We start from the raw sequence: 12,205 nt of genomic DNA on the forward strand, positions 1-12,205 counted from the left end.
TGAAGTCATTTTCAAGAAAATGGTATTTTTGTAAACATTTCCAACGGTGGTCGGCCGACCAGCGTTGGAAAAACCTAACTATTTACCATATCTTTCAGTCCAAATTTTGTTTGCTATTGGTTACATGTTCATGAACGGGTGCAGGCCACCTAGACTGGTTCCCTTGCCTTACAATTTTCCATCATCTATAAATTGATTCATTTTATCTTTTGTGGAGTCAGGGAGCCAGACTACTTGAACATTTTTGTTTTTCTTGGTTTTTCCAACCTTTTCGAACACCAAACTTCAAAAATGTCAGTGTAACAATATTTGATCTATTATACTAACCCCTCAAATAGTTCATTTCTGAAAATTACAGCAAAAGCCAAAGATGTACATTCCCTTTAAAACTCTAGCTCTGTAGTCTGGTCTAGTAGATTTACACCTGATATTCTAGTCCTATGCATAGTTAAATACAACCATGCAGGTCATGAGGTGGATTGAATACTGTTCGATGGGTTCAATACAATGCTGGTGAATGAGTTATTGATTTCTGTACAATCCAACTCAAGGTTGGTTATGAAAAGTTGCTATGCAAATAATGCTGTGGCCTATTTAAGAGTGGACAATAACCACTGGTTGAAAGGCTGCGTTTAAGCATTGTAGCATAGGGAAGGCGTCTCAAAAATTAAGAACCTTTAATATATGCCACCGGATATGTGTGATGTACAAAAAGAATAGATACTGGCACTGATGAAGAAATATGTCTGTCCATTTGCTAATTAATAAACTAAAGCCGAGAAAACAAATTGTGTGTTAACGGAAACGTCCCAAATATTATCCAACTAGGTGGGTAGGAAAATAGCTGTATTTTTGTCATTTTGGTTAATGCTTATCTGTTCGTCTTTTATACCTACTTGATTACTTTTAACAGAACCTTTATTTAACAGTATTCTGTTTAATTAACCTGTTTAATTGATAAATTGACCAATAACACACAATATCTTGCATAGATAAGAATTTTTTATTTCCAAAATAAACATCATTATTAATTTTGGACTGATTGTGACGGTAAAAGTTTGAGGCCTAAAAAATGTTGGCATAAAAAATCTCAAGTAGGTGGGGTCAACGTAAATGCCAAATTTTCTTTTAAAGACTTACCCTGCCTCAAATTAGACACCATATAAGATGAGTGACTGAAGAGACCCTGTAAGTTTCTGGTCACCATGACTGGACTGGTATGTCTCGCGGCCTGTCCTCATTCAGCTTGACTGAGTGGCGCTTCAGCCTCCTTGGCGCTCCGAAGACCGACTCGGACTGTATCTGCAAAGAAAAGGGGAGTGGTTTTGAGTATGCAAATGAGCCAGAATACTATACTAATATTCATTGATCGAGTGATCTGTGAATATTCAGGTTACTCGCAAGAAAATGTTTGACATGATGATACATGCTTTATGCATGAGTGGTTACAATTTTCAAACACATGGAGTGGGAAAGTCTCCTGGGTGTGGGTTCAAACCCAGCCAGAGAATGTTGTTAGTAATTACATGTATGTCCCTAAGCCAGACATTTACTACAATTTAAATGTACTGTTATTGCTAAATGATTATTTTTTGAGGTTTTAAAGTGATCTTTTTATGATTTTTTTCTTCATTTGTTCAAGAAACAGAGAAAGATTCTCTTGAGATAGAAAATTATGCAACACAGCTTCTTTGATCTCATTTTCTATTTGTTAAGGTCTTTAATTCTCCCATTTTCTCACCATGTTTATAGTTTTCAACAATTTGTATAGTTGTGTGTTTTTGTTTTGTTTTGTTCGCTGCAGTCTCGTTATCTTCTTAGTCCGTGTTTTGTCTTGGTGTGCATTTTTCGTGAACCTCTATGGGTTTATTTGGGGGGGTGTTATAAATTGTTTGCAAAAGGCATTTCTATACAAGCTTTTGCTTCAAGAAAATGCCTCCCTGTTTTCTTCTTTATTTTTCAGATTTTAAGTTGATTTATTTGAATTTTCCTTCAATTATTTTAGTTCATATTTCTTTTGAACTGTCTACTTCATTTAAATTTAGTTTTTTTGCTTTACTACTGTGTATCAGGAGGCACAGAAATCAAATCAAATCAAATCAAATCAAAAATCAAAAATGATAGGCAATTTTACAATTTATTTACTTCATCAGTTCACTCCAGTGGGCAATCAATATCCAGCAGTTTGGAATTTCTTATGAAACCGAAACTTTTTGTTCTACAGTGAGACAATTTTTAAGACCCTTCTTTTTTTCCATAAAAAAACAACTAGCTGGCATAACTGACTGCATCATCTCGTCTTTCCATACCTTTGCTGCCTTGCTTGATGTCTCTGTTCCTCGTACCATCTTCTTCTCTGCGATCCAGTTGGAGGCCTGCTTATTCATAGACACTTCCAGCCGACGGTGCTACAAATAAACAATCACATATTTCAATACTATTTGAATATCCAAGTATTAGTGGCATCTTATAAGTAATCACTCCACTATTGTCATCGTGGTGACAATGATATTATTCATAATACAATACCTAATTTAATATTAAAAAAGGTGGTTTTTTTTGGGGGGGGGGGGCCAATTTACCTCTTCTTGTTCTCGTCGCAATCGGATTTGTAGCTCACTCCTCTGCGATTGGCACGTTGCAATATATCGCTGTGATAGATGATAAAATTTAAAACAATTTTTGACGAATGTCTTGAAGACATGTGGGACTGTAAAGTACGTATCGTAAACTTAAAGATTGGAGAAAAATAGAAAAACTCAAGTTGAACACTGAAAACTGTGACAGAATTTGAAAGCTTTTACGACACTGGTATTAAATGCTGTACTTTTGATGTAACTTTCACGTAAATTCCTTTTGTTCAATTAACCTAACTCTCTAGTGTCCTTTACTGAGTACCGGACCAAGTCCACCAAAATCCATCACTGATCCTGCTTCACATAATGCTTTAGGACCAAATCCGCTGAAATCCACCACAAGGCCACCACTCCTTTAGGTGGATTTTTGATGGCTTACCTGGATGATGCCCACGTCTCTCTTGGAGTCTTTACTGCTCCTCATCAGGTAAGTGTTCTCATCTCGAAGCCGCCGCACCTCGGTGTGAAGATTCTTGTTCTCATCCACCAGGCACTGAATTCAACAAGACAAGAGAAAGAATCACATATCAGCTTTAACCCCAACTCCGTAGCATGATTTAATAGGAACCATACCCATCCTGGCAAATTCCAACACCATATGGTAAACTGCACGCACTTATTTTTTGACTTTGATTCTGGAGGTGTGCCAACCCAATGTAAAAGACTGTCAGTTTAGGAGTTCTGTACCCATCCTCATTGTTGACTCACCAGTTGACTACTTATTGCAACATCGACTCACCAAGTACTTGGTGTCCATGTCCTTGGGTTTGACTCGGTCTGGTGACTTGACTCTGGTCATGGGTGCTTGGAAGAGATACGGTGTGGTGGATGACGTGCGCGTTTGTCTTGCCATAGGGGTCAGGTCTCGGTGGGTTGGACTGCCTGCTTGCCTACAACAGATACAATGTTAAGTTGATAATATGACATTAAGATTCTAGGCTGCGTACAACACAATGTGCTTGACCATAATTATCAGGTACACCAGTGGGTTTTTTGCTCCAGGGCCTGAAAATCTGACACAATCACAATACACCTTACATACCCACTTCGCAATACCACACACGTTTCAGGTACAATGTATGTCCACTATGAGCACACACTGGCAAATCAGCGACTTGAACATCAGTACACATCGCTTGTAAACTATCATCTCTTTGCCATACAATGTGAATGCAATGAGTCTACGCAGAAAACTTACGTTTGATCGAGTGCACTCGGCACCAGTTTAGCAAGCTGACAACACCTAACATGTAACCAATTCTCCTGTATGTGTTAGCTCATGAGCGACTGTCAAACAACACATAACAAACTTTTCCATTGGCTGAATGACAGCATGTCCTTGGTTTTTATGTTGTTTATTAAAAAAAATTTCCTTGATTGCAGTATGATGATTTATTTTGTGAAGGGATCAAATGAGAAGGGACCCTGTGGAGGGATTAAATGCCTGATTCAGTTTCTTTCAAAACATGAAAAAGCCAGAACTACAGCTATAGCTGAAAAACTATAAAAATGAAACAAAAGCAATTCGGGCGATTCACAATGCAGTGCGCCACCAAGAGTTTGCCATGGAGAGTTAATTTTTCCCAGTGCATTGTGGGAGATGGTCGACAAATTTGCAGCGCGGGACATTTGAAATTGTTTTTTTTTTTTTCCAGTCAGTAGTTTCATAAGCGTATGATTCGAGGATCTGTTTGCCCTTTTCTTTTCTTCTTATCAATATGGTGTTTTCTGTAAGGCGGCAGAACGCTATACTTCAATCTATAACATATTAGCTCAAGTTGTCTACTGACACTCATTCAAATGGACCATGTTTTGTCGACCGTAAACTTAAAAAATGGACTCTCCATGGCAAGCTCTTGGTGGCGCACTGAATTGTGAATCGCCCGAATTAGAATCAAGTTACCTCCTCTGGGATGGGTTTGTGTTCTCTCTTCTCTGCTTCTCCGCCTCGTACAATCTCTGGTACTCCTCAGATGTCTTCTGGGCTTTCTTGGTTTCTTTCTCCAGACAATCCAATCTGTCTTCAGCTGAGAGCCAAGTTAAAGATAATGGATAAAATGTGTATTTACAATTGCTATAATTTCATGAAATGAACTGATTTAAGGCTATTAGTTTACAGCACACATCATTCCACTGAGCTTGTTCAATGTTTCGTGTCCATTGGTGGTGCAAAAAAATGGGGAAAAGCTGGAAGGTAGCCAGGATTTTTCCAGGCAGCTGCATGGCCGTCTCAATATCAAAAGGAGGGGGGGGGGGGGGGGGCTGGACAGAATCTGAGTAATGGAGGTCTGAGTAATTAGAGTCTATGATCTTAGACACTATTACCCTATCACAGTAGAATTGCGTCAACACGAAACTATTGTCCAATTACATGATGTACAAATGAACTCTGAATGTGCAGAATTTGAGACAAAGAAAACCTAACGTACTAAATTCCTTAGGGTTGTCTAAGGGGCGTGGCACAGAAGAGCACAGTGAACATGAGATTGTAGGTTTGAGCCCCGCCGTGGCCATGCGCGTTGTGCCCTTGAGCAAGGCGCTTTACCTCAATTACTCCTCTCAACCTAGGTGTTAAATGGGTGCTGGCATTATTCAATGCTGGGAAGGTAACAGACTCACTGTGGAGGAGGTGTGGCGATCCCCCCACAGCAGCATTTCATGGACTCGAGTCTGGCCCAATCGCTTCGAAAGAGAGAAGGGCACTCCTTTCCTGTGAACACAGGTTTGTCCCCTAACCCTAAAAGGTGCTCTAAACAAAAACAGCAAAAAGTGTTCTCAACTCCATCAAGTGTTTCAAGCTACCTACCATCTTGTGCTGTCCTATCAAGCCTGTTGAGGACGTTCCTCATCTTCTCCTGTGACTCTTCCACGTCCCCCTGCAGTGTCTCATTCATCTTGCTGGTCTGGGCGACCTGCTCCATCTTCTCTGCCAGTAGGGCCTCCAGCGCCACCTTGTCCTTCTGCAAGGCTACGTTGTAGTCCAGCTGGGACATCAGCTGCTGCTTCACTGAAGATAACGTGGCATCTGGGACCCTATGCAGATATTTATATTTTTTTTGGGGGGGGGGAGGTGAGAAATGAAGAAATCGGTCATTGGCTCCAATGATCTTTTATCTGAAATGTTGTTGCTCCTTGTGCTAAATGTTCTGAACACGTATGTGCGCATGTGGCACAAACTTTCTTCGAAATACAGTGCACATCATTAATTTTACTCCAAAATACTGAATGCACGTGACAATCAGTAGGCAGTGTTGTCATTTGAGGGTGATCTATATCCTCTATAGGTAATGGACACTATTTCCAAAAAAAACCCCACCAATGTTTTTGACGATTCAAGGAATGGCAATACACCTGAAGCAGATTATTTAAAAAATAACCTAGCGAAATTTCACCTTAGTATATATATATACTTTCTGAGCAAATTGTTAAAATTGATGTTCATTTGTCTTGATGCAAAGCATAGGTTTCCAGTGAAGGTGTGATGGTTTGGTCTTAGCCGTCGCAAAGAAATGATGGTCATTCCTCTTTCCTCATATAATGACAGCATACTAGGTGCAACGATTGCACAGGATGCATGATCCTATTAATTACTTACAATCAATTCGGATAGTTTATGATATTTTGACAGTTTCATTTGGAATGTTTGCAAATGGTGTTCATTACTTTTAACCCTCAGTCTAGATCCTCCTTGTATTCAACAGAAAGGCTAAGGAGGATATTCAGGCAGGCAGAGCCAGCCATTATGGAGGAACATGGGGCTTGAAGCCTCATAAAAATTAACCTTTATCCCTGGCCCCAAGGGAGAACAGTTCATTGACAACTGATGATATGAGGCTACCCTGGTTAAATAACACGTAATAAATAAATAATAAACTAGAGTGCGCTCCAACTCTTCATGGCGTCACCAATTATTTTGTTGAAAGGTTAATCCAAGCAGACACCAACATCGTTGAAAGCAAGTTCATATCTTTTTCCACTTTCAAATTATTAGGCACTTCTGGTTTCGACCGGAAGGAAGGGTCACGTGATTCGACGCGCACAGGATAAAAGGAAGAGCATGTATTATCATGTCGATTCCCCCAAAATTCAAGTTCCGGTCTCTCACGGTTGATTTTATATGGAATTTCAAAGATTAAATTTATTAAACTTTCAAGTGACGTCACGTGACCCACGATGACGTCATGATGACGTTATTACACAAAAATACATCTGCAGTGGATTGTGCATTCATGTATTGAAAAATGAAGTTCATATATGTTTCCATTTTGACAAACAGTTCCGGAGAAGAATTGTGTCTTGGAGAAAAAAAACAAGAATATTGAATTCATAGAAAAACAATAGGTTTGGGCTAAAGCCCAACACTTAACATAAACAACCTTTACATACCCTCCAAAATCAATCAAAATCTTCAGGGAGGTACCGGTATTTGGAAGATTTTGCAGGATTGAAAAAGGTGGGGCCCTGCCACTATATTACTTTACATGTGGCTTGGTGCTCCTTTCTAGTTTAAGTAAGAAAACCAGGCTATTGGTTTTTGCACTTTAGTAGGGATTTTGGAGGATTCACAAAAGTTCCTAGCCCCAACATGCCTACTTGACCCAGAAGGGAACCTCTAGGACCACGCCTCTTCCTTACCTGTTAATATCACCGTGTTTATCATCATCTGAGTACCTGGCTAGTTCTTTAAGTTGCTCCTCCAGACTTCCGCATTGACCCTCAGCGATCTCCTGGACCTGCCATGTACAATGTGCAAATTGAGGAGCAAGTTATTTGCTACAGTTCCCCTGCCTATAATATTTTAAGTCTACAGGGGTAGCACAACAACAACAATGTGGTGCTTATATGGCGCCGTTTATACCACAGGCCTCAAAGCGCTTTACATTTATTACCATTTTTTCTGCAACAGATTAGGATCAGCACAATAGACCTTTATCATGCAGCCACCATTTCAGGCATGTTCCCTGTATCCAATAAACTACTGAATGATAATTGTTGGTGTGCAAAAAGGAACCAGCCTATTTTTCCTTCCAGCCTCGCTTTGGTTACGTTGATTTGAATGGGAAAAAAGAAAGATGGCTACAACATGATAATGGTCTATCTGGTCTCTACTTTCACAACCACAGGTACCCATTTACACTCCTGGGTGGAGAGAGGTAAATGTAGTAAAGTGTCTTGCCCAAGAACACAAGCACCATATTACCCGTCAGGTTCCGAACCCATGTACCACGGCACACAAGTCCAACATCGTAACCACTGGCCCAGAGCACTCCACATGATATGCAAACATAATGGACTACGCAAACATTATGGACTATGCAAACATTATGGACACGTTGGCTAAATAAAGCCACAAACGAAAGATTCCAGCTTAGAAGTTGGAGAAATGCCTTCAGGTAGTAAGTTGCAAGCTTACTCAAACCAGAAGTTGGCAAAATGGCATCCTCAAGAGATCCCACTTAGAGAAAATACAGGATGATTAACCCTAATCTGTACAGATTGTTCATATATGGAGTCCATGGCAAGGCTTTGAATAATGGGGTTGGGTTTCTTTAACAGGTACCCGGGGAACCCGTGTTTTTTTTAAATCGGGTACCTAGATCCCGCACTACCCGTAAATGCACACCCCTAGTCTCAAGTCAAGAGTCAAGCTAATCAGTGACAAATGAAGTCCTTTTTTTGGTTAACTCCTGCTACTTATGACATGATTCATGATTTGACTTGTGATTGACTTGTGACTGACTAAATAGCAACTTAAGTCTTACCACAATTTGCTCTGGTAAAGATGTCAAAATTTGCCCGACTTGAATAAAAGATAAATTTGATGGCAACAATTGACACTTAATTTGCTTGCCTTTGGAAAGATTTCCATACACGAAGTTCACTCAACACCCTGTGTACAAACCCTATGAGATTGGACTGAACAATTCTAAGTGTTTTCTAAGAAAATGCTTGTATTTTCTCACTGCTCAAATTGACTTTGATGACATGAAATTGCTATCTGGGGGCTTGTTAGTCAATACAGAGGAAAATTAGTGAACTTCGTATATGGAAATCTTTCCCTTGCCTTTCAAATAGAGATCAGCTTCAGTTAATAAGCAATGATTTGTGCTGGTGATTTGTCCATGGTAAACCAAGATGCTGAAGTAAAACCACTGACCTGTTTGCTGGAGGTTCTACAAATCTGCAGGCTATCTCTGATCACACCTCTATTGACCATGGTATCATCCATACCGGCAACTGAGGCTTCCACCTGCTCCAAGTGGCCCAGGACTTCATTGTTTCTCTCCAGTATTACTTTAAGCTGCAGTTGGAATGTCTGAGAAACAAATATTAAGCTTAGAATTTTACACCCTATTCTGTTGAAACATTGCCAGTGATTGTTTTGTGGTAAAGAGGGGCATGATCATGATGGACATCTACACCAGTGTTGCAGGTCTCGAGAGTTTTGCGGTCTGTCTCAGTCTCGGTCTCGTCCTGTCAATAGTGAGTTCAGCGTAAAATGTAAACACAATGAATGTATCTGAAAGTGCATGAAAAAGGGCTGAATATTTCGCGTTATTCAAAATAGTGTCGTTGCTCAAATTCGACTTTAAAATGCTTTCTGAAGATATGGAGGATGTTTTTTTCAAATGATGGTTAATATGGTACCAGATGCTTAGTTGAACATTGTGAATTTTTTTTTTCCGTTCGACATACTTCGCCGAAGTCTTCGGACGTTGTTTTTGTGGGCTGCCACAGGGAGCTTTATGACGTACTGCTAGGACATCATAAAAGTGACTTATATGGCCTTGCTCCTTTATGACCTTTAAAAGACCCTATTGTGCAGATTATGAAACCCACTATCCATTGATACCTTATTTGGTGCATATGGGTGGAGCTACACCGTTGATAGATTCCGTTGAACTTGCACCATAAAACAGGTAAATTTTCTTTTTAAGTTGTCAGGAAAATGATGGATTTTAGCAAGAAAGGAGTTTTATTCACCACCTCAAACCATTATAAATGCAAAATATGGATTGTTTAGTTAAGAATGACATATAAAATGGCAGTTTAACGCTGCCGAGAAAAGCTGACACGGGAGTTTGTATTGGCATGCCTATTTTTAGTCTGGCACACGGCAACGGCGATAATGCGTACGCGTGCATGTTCCGTGTTGCCACATTGTGTGTAGCGTGAATGGAAAGTTGTTACATGTATTAACCCGTGTGTTACGGCGGGCTGTGTGGTCGCATAGCGGTGTAGGCCCAGACATGGCTCGGACATTTAGGACAATCGTGCGGTGTTAAGCATGTTAAGGGAAAACAAATCATAACTTTTTGTAATGAGAGATAAAAAGCTGATTCAAAAATCAAACTATTGTTTATTTTATAAGGATTCCTGTGATATTAAAAAGTTTGATAAGTTTGGAATTTTGTCGGAAAATTTAGAGGTGTTAAAATAATATTATATTAATATTAATAAATATTTTGACACTAAAAATTACAGAATATTTTCATTGAATTTTGCCATTTAAATTGTTATATCTCCAATTGCAAGCTCATTTGAAAACATCCTCCTTTCATTCTTAATTCTTCTTTCAAACACCAGCTCAATTAATTTTATGACAATTACTACAAACGCATTGAAGTTACCTGGAGTCGTCTGCACAGATCTTCCACTCCGCTCACCGCCATGATTGTTATGTTATGTGAGTGATTGGTGTCCCATGTGTTTTTTGTTGTTAGGTCTCAAAAGTTCATCGCGGTCAATCCACAGGTGTCCGTTGAAAAGGACAAGTGTAAAAGAACGCATTCGATCAAAAGACGAGTACCAGTTTCAGACACCCTGTTATGTTTGGCGGAATTATAAGGTATTTAGTGGCTGCGGCTTTATCTAACCCATTTTGCGTTACAGTGAATAGCCTTAGCCGTAGACAAGTACAGTGTCTTGTTAGAGGGCGCTATTTCATTTTTAAGGTGGATATTTTGTTCAGCTAGAGGGCGCTATTAATTTTCACCGGTCAGTACCATTGATCTCCATCAGTAAGCCTTGACCGACCACAGACATATATCTAAACACACCGACCAAAAGCCAGTATAGTCGTGTTCCCTAACGTAGCGCACTTCGAAGCTTACCCGACTTTCCTCGTGTAGTGTTGCCAAACCTCTTTGTTGACAAACCTCAAATTCATGCAGTAAAATACTAGTACTTTTACCTTAATGCTTGCTATTTAACTCTGTGAGCAATTTCGGTTACATGAAATTTAATCCGAAATTAAAAAACGGTGGCGTCCGGAAATTGGGCACAAATTGACGGGGTGTTCCCTAACGTAACGCACTTTAATAAATCTCGGAAAATTCCAAATTAACATTTAAGAATTTCTGTAAACTTGATATATTCTGATAAATAATTAATATCTCTACTTACATACCAAGCCAGATGTTTGTCAGAAAATTATGTTCTTGTTTTTCGGGGCATTTTCAAAGGGTTCACTTTGCACTTTGTTACGGGTAAATAAACTCGCGATTTATGGACAGGAGTGTTTAGAACTTGATGAAATTTCACTTTCTGTGAAATTTCAGTTAAAACTTTTGCTCTAGGTAGGCGCTACAGGCGAAAAATCAAAGTGTGCCACGTTGGGGCCCGCGCCACGTTAGGGTACATCAACAATACACCAACTACAACATACAAATGTACATGCGTCTCATGGCTCATTTTGCGGGACCTTTTGTTGAACTTTGACATTCAGTTTGAGTTCCATAAAAATTCTGACGAACTGCACTACGGTGGATACTGGTCCGTGCGTTTCGACAATTAAGATGTTTTTCTCATAACGAGTTCTCAAAAAATGACGTGCATACGAAAAAAACCCCTACTTTTTTCTTTCTTTATATTGGTGACTATATACCTCAGGAAATATGCTCACTGGGGGTGACCTGGGTGATGATGTCGAAGATATTTTTGGGTGATGATCTTCAGCGAACATTAGAATAGGCCTAGATTTTAACAAATTATTTAAAACAAAAACACCGGGGGACCACTCTTAAAGAGGTACTCTTTGTTCAAGAAAAGGAGTATTTTTGAAAAGGCGTGGCGGACGTTAAAATTACAATGATCGTGAAAACACGTAAATGCACGTTGGAAATAACGGGCCAAGTACACGATACAAATCCATTACTAGCCAATAAGCCTCTGTACTGATGACGTCACACTTTGTTTACATGCTCTTTCCTACGAAGCCAGTTGGGGTCCACGGTCCACTGAGCACCCTAGGAAAGCACACACGTAAACAAATTGTGGCGTCATCAGTACAGAGGTTTATTGCAGTATCGAATCATGCAGGATACAGGAAAAACGTTTCTTATCCAGGGCTTACTATTGGAAACGGAATTGGAAATAAAGTAAACACTGGGGACGAGGTTGCGTGTTCCAGCAATTAGAACTATGGTCATCAGGTGGTTTCCACTTTCGTTTGTGCCAACAAGAAAATGACAGGTGCTAAAGATCTTGGTCCTTTTAGAAAACAAATCACCAGCCGGAATAGCTCAGTTGGGAGAGCGTCGGATCAGACTGAACTTTCTGAAGGTTTC

The 12,205-nt window shown here is 39.7% G+C and overlaps 1 protein-coding gene across 1 annotated transcript; it reads right to left on the bottom strand.

The window, feature by feature from the left end:
• Positions 1–344: 344 nt before the first annotated feature.
• On the bottom strand, positions 345–10,475 carry LOC119726300 (structural maintenance of chromosomes protein 2-like). Its single transcript, XM_038197942.1, has 10 exons — positions 10,268–10,475; positions 8,794–8,952; positions 7,272–7,369; positions 5,443–5,669; positions 4,540–4,663; positions 3,376–3,526; positions 3,016–3,129; positions 2,583–2,651; positions 2,310–2,408; positions 345–1,302 (listed from the first exon to the last, which is right to left on the bottom strand). The coding sequence occupies exons 1-10, from the start codon at positions 10,307–10,309 to the stop codon at positions 1,201–1,203; spliced, it is 1,185 nt and encodes a 394-aa protein (XP_038053870.1). The 5' UTR covers positions 10,310–10,475; the 3' UTR covers positions 345–1,200.
• Positions 10,476–12,205: the final 1,730 nt, after the last annotated feature.

Source organism: Patiria miniata, unplaced genomic scaffold, assembly GCF_015706575.1.
Source record: "Patiria miniata isolate m_02_andy unplaced genomic scaffold, ASM1570657v1 HiC_scaffold_2, whole genome shotgun sequence".
Lineage (NCBI taxonomy): Eukaryota > Metazoa > Echinodermata > Asteroidea > Valvatida > Asterinidae > Patiria > Patiria miniata.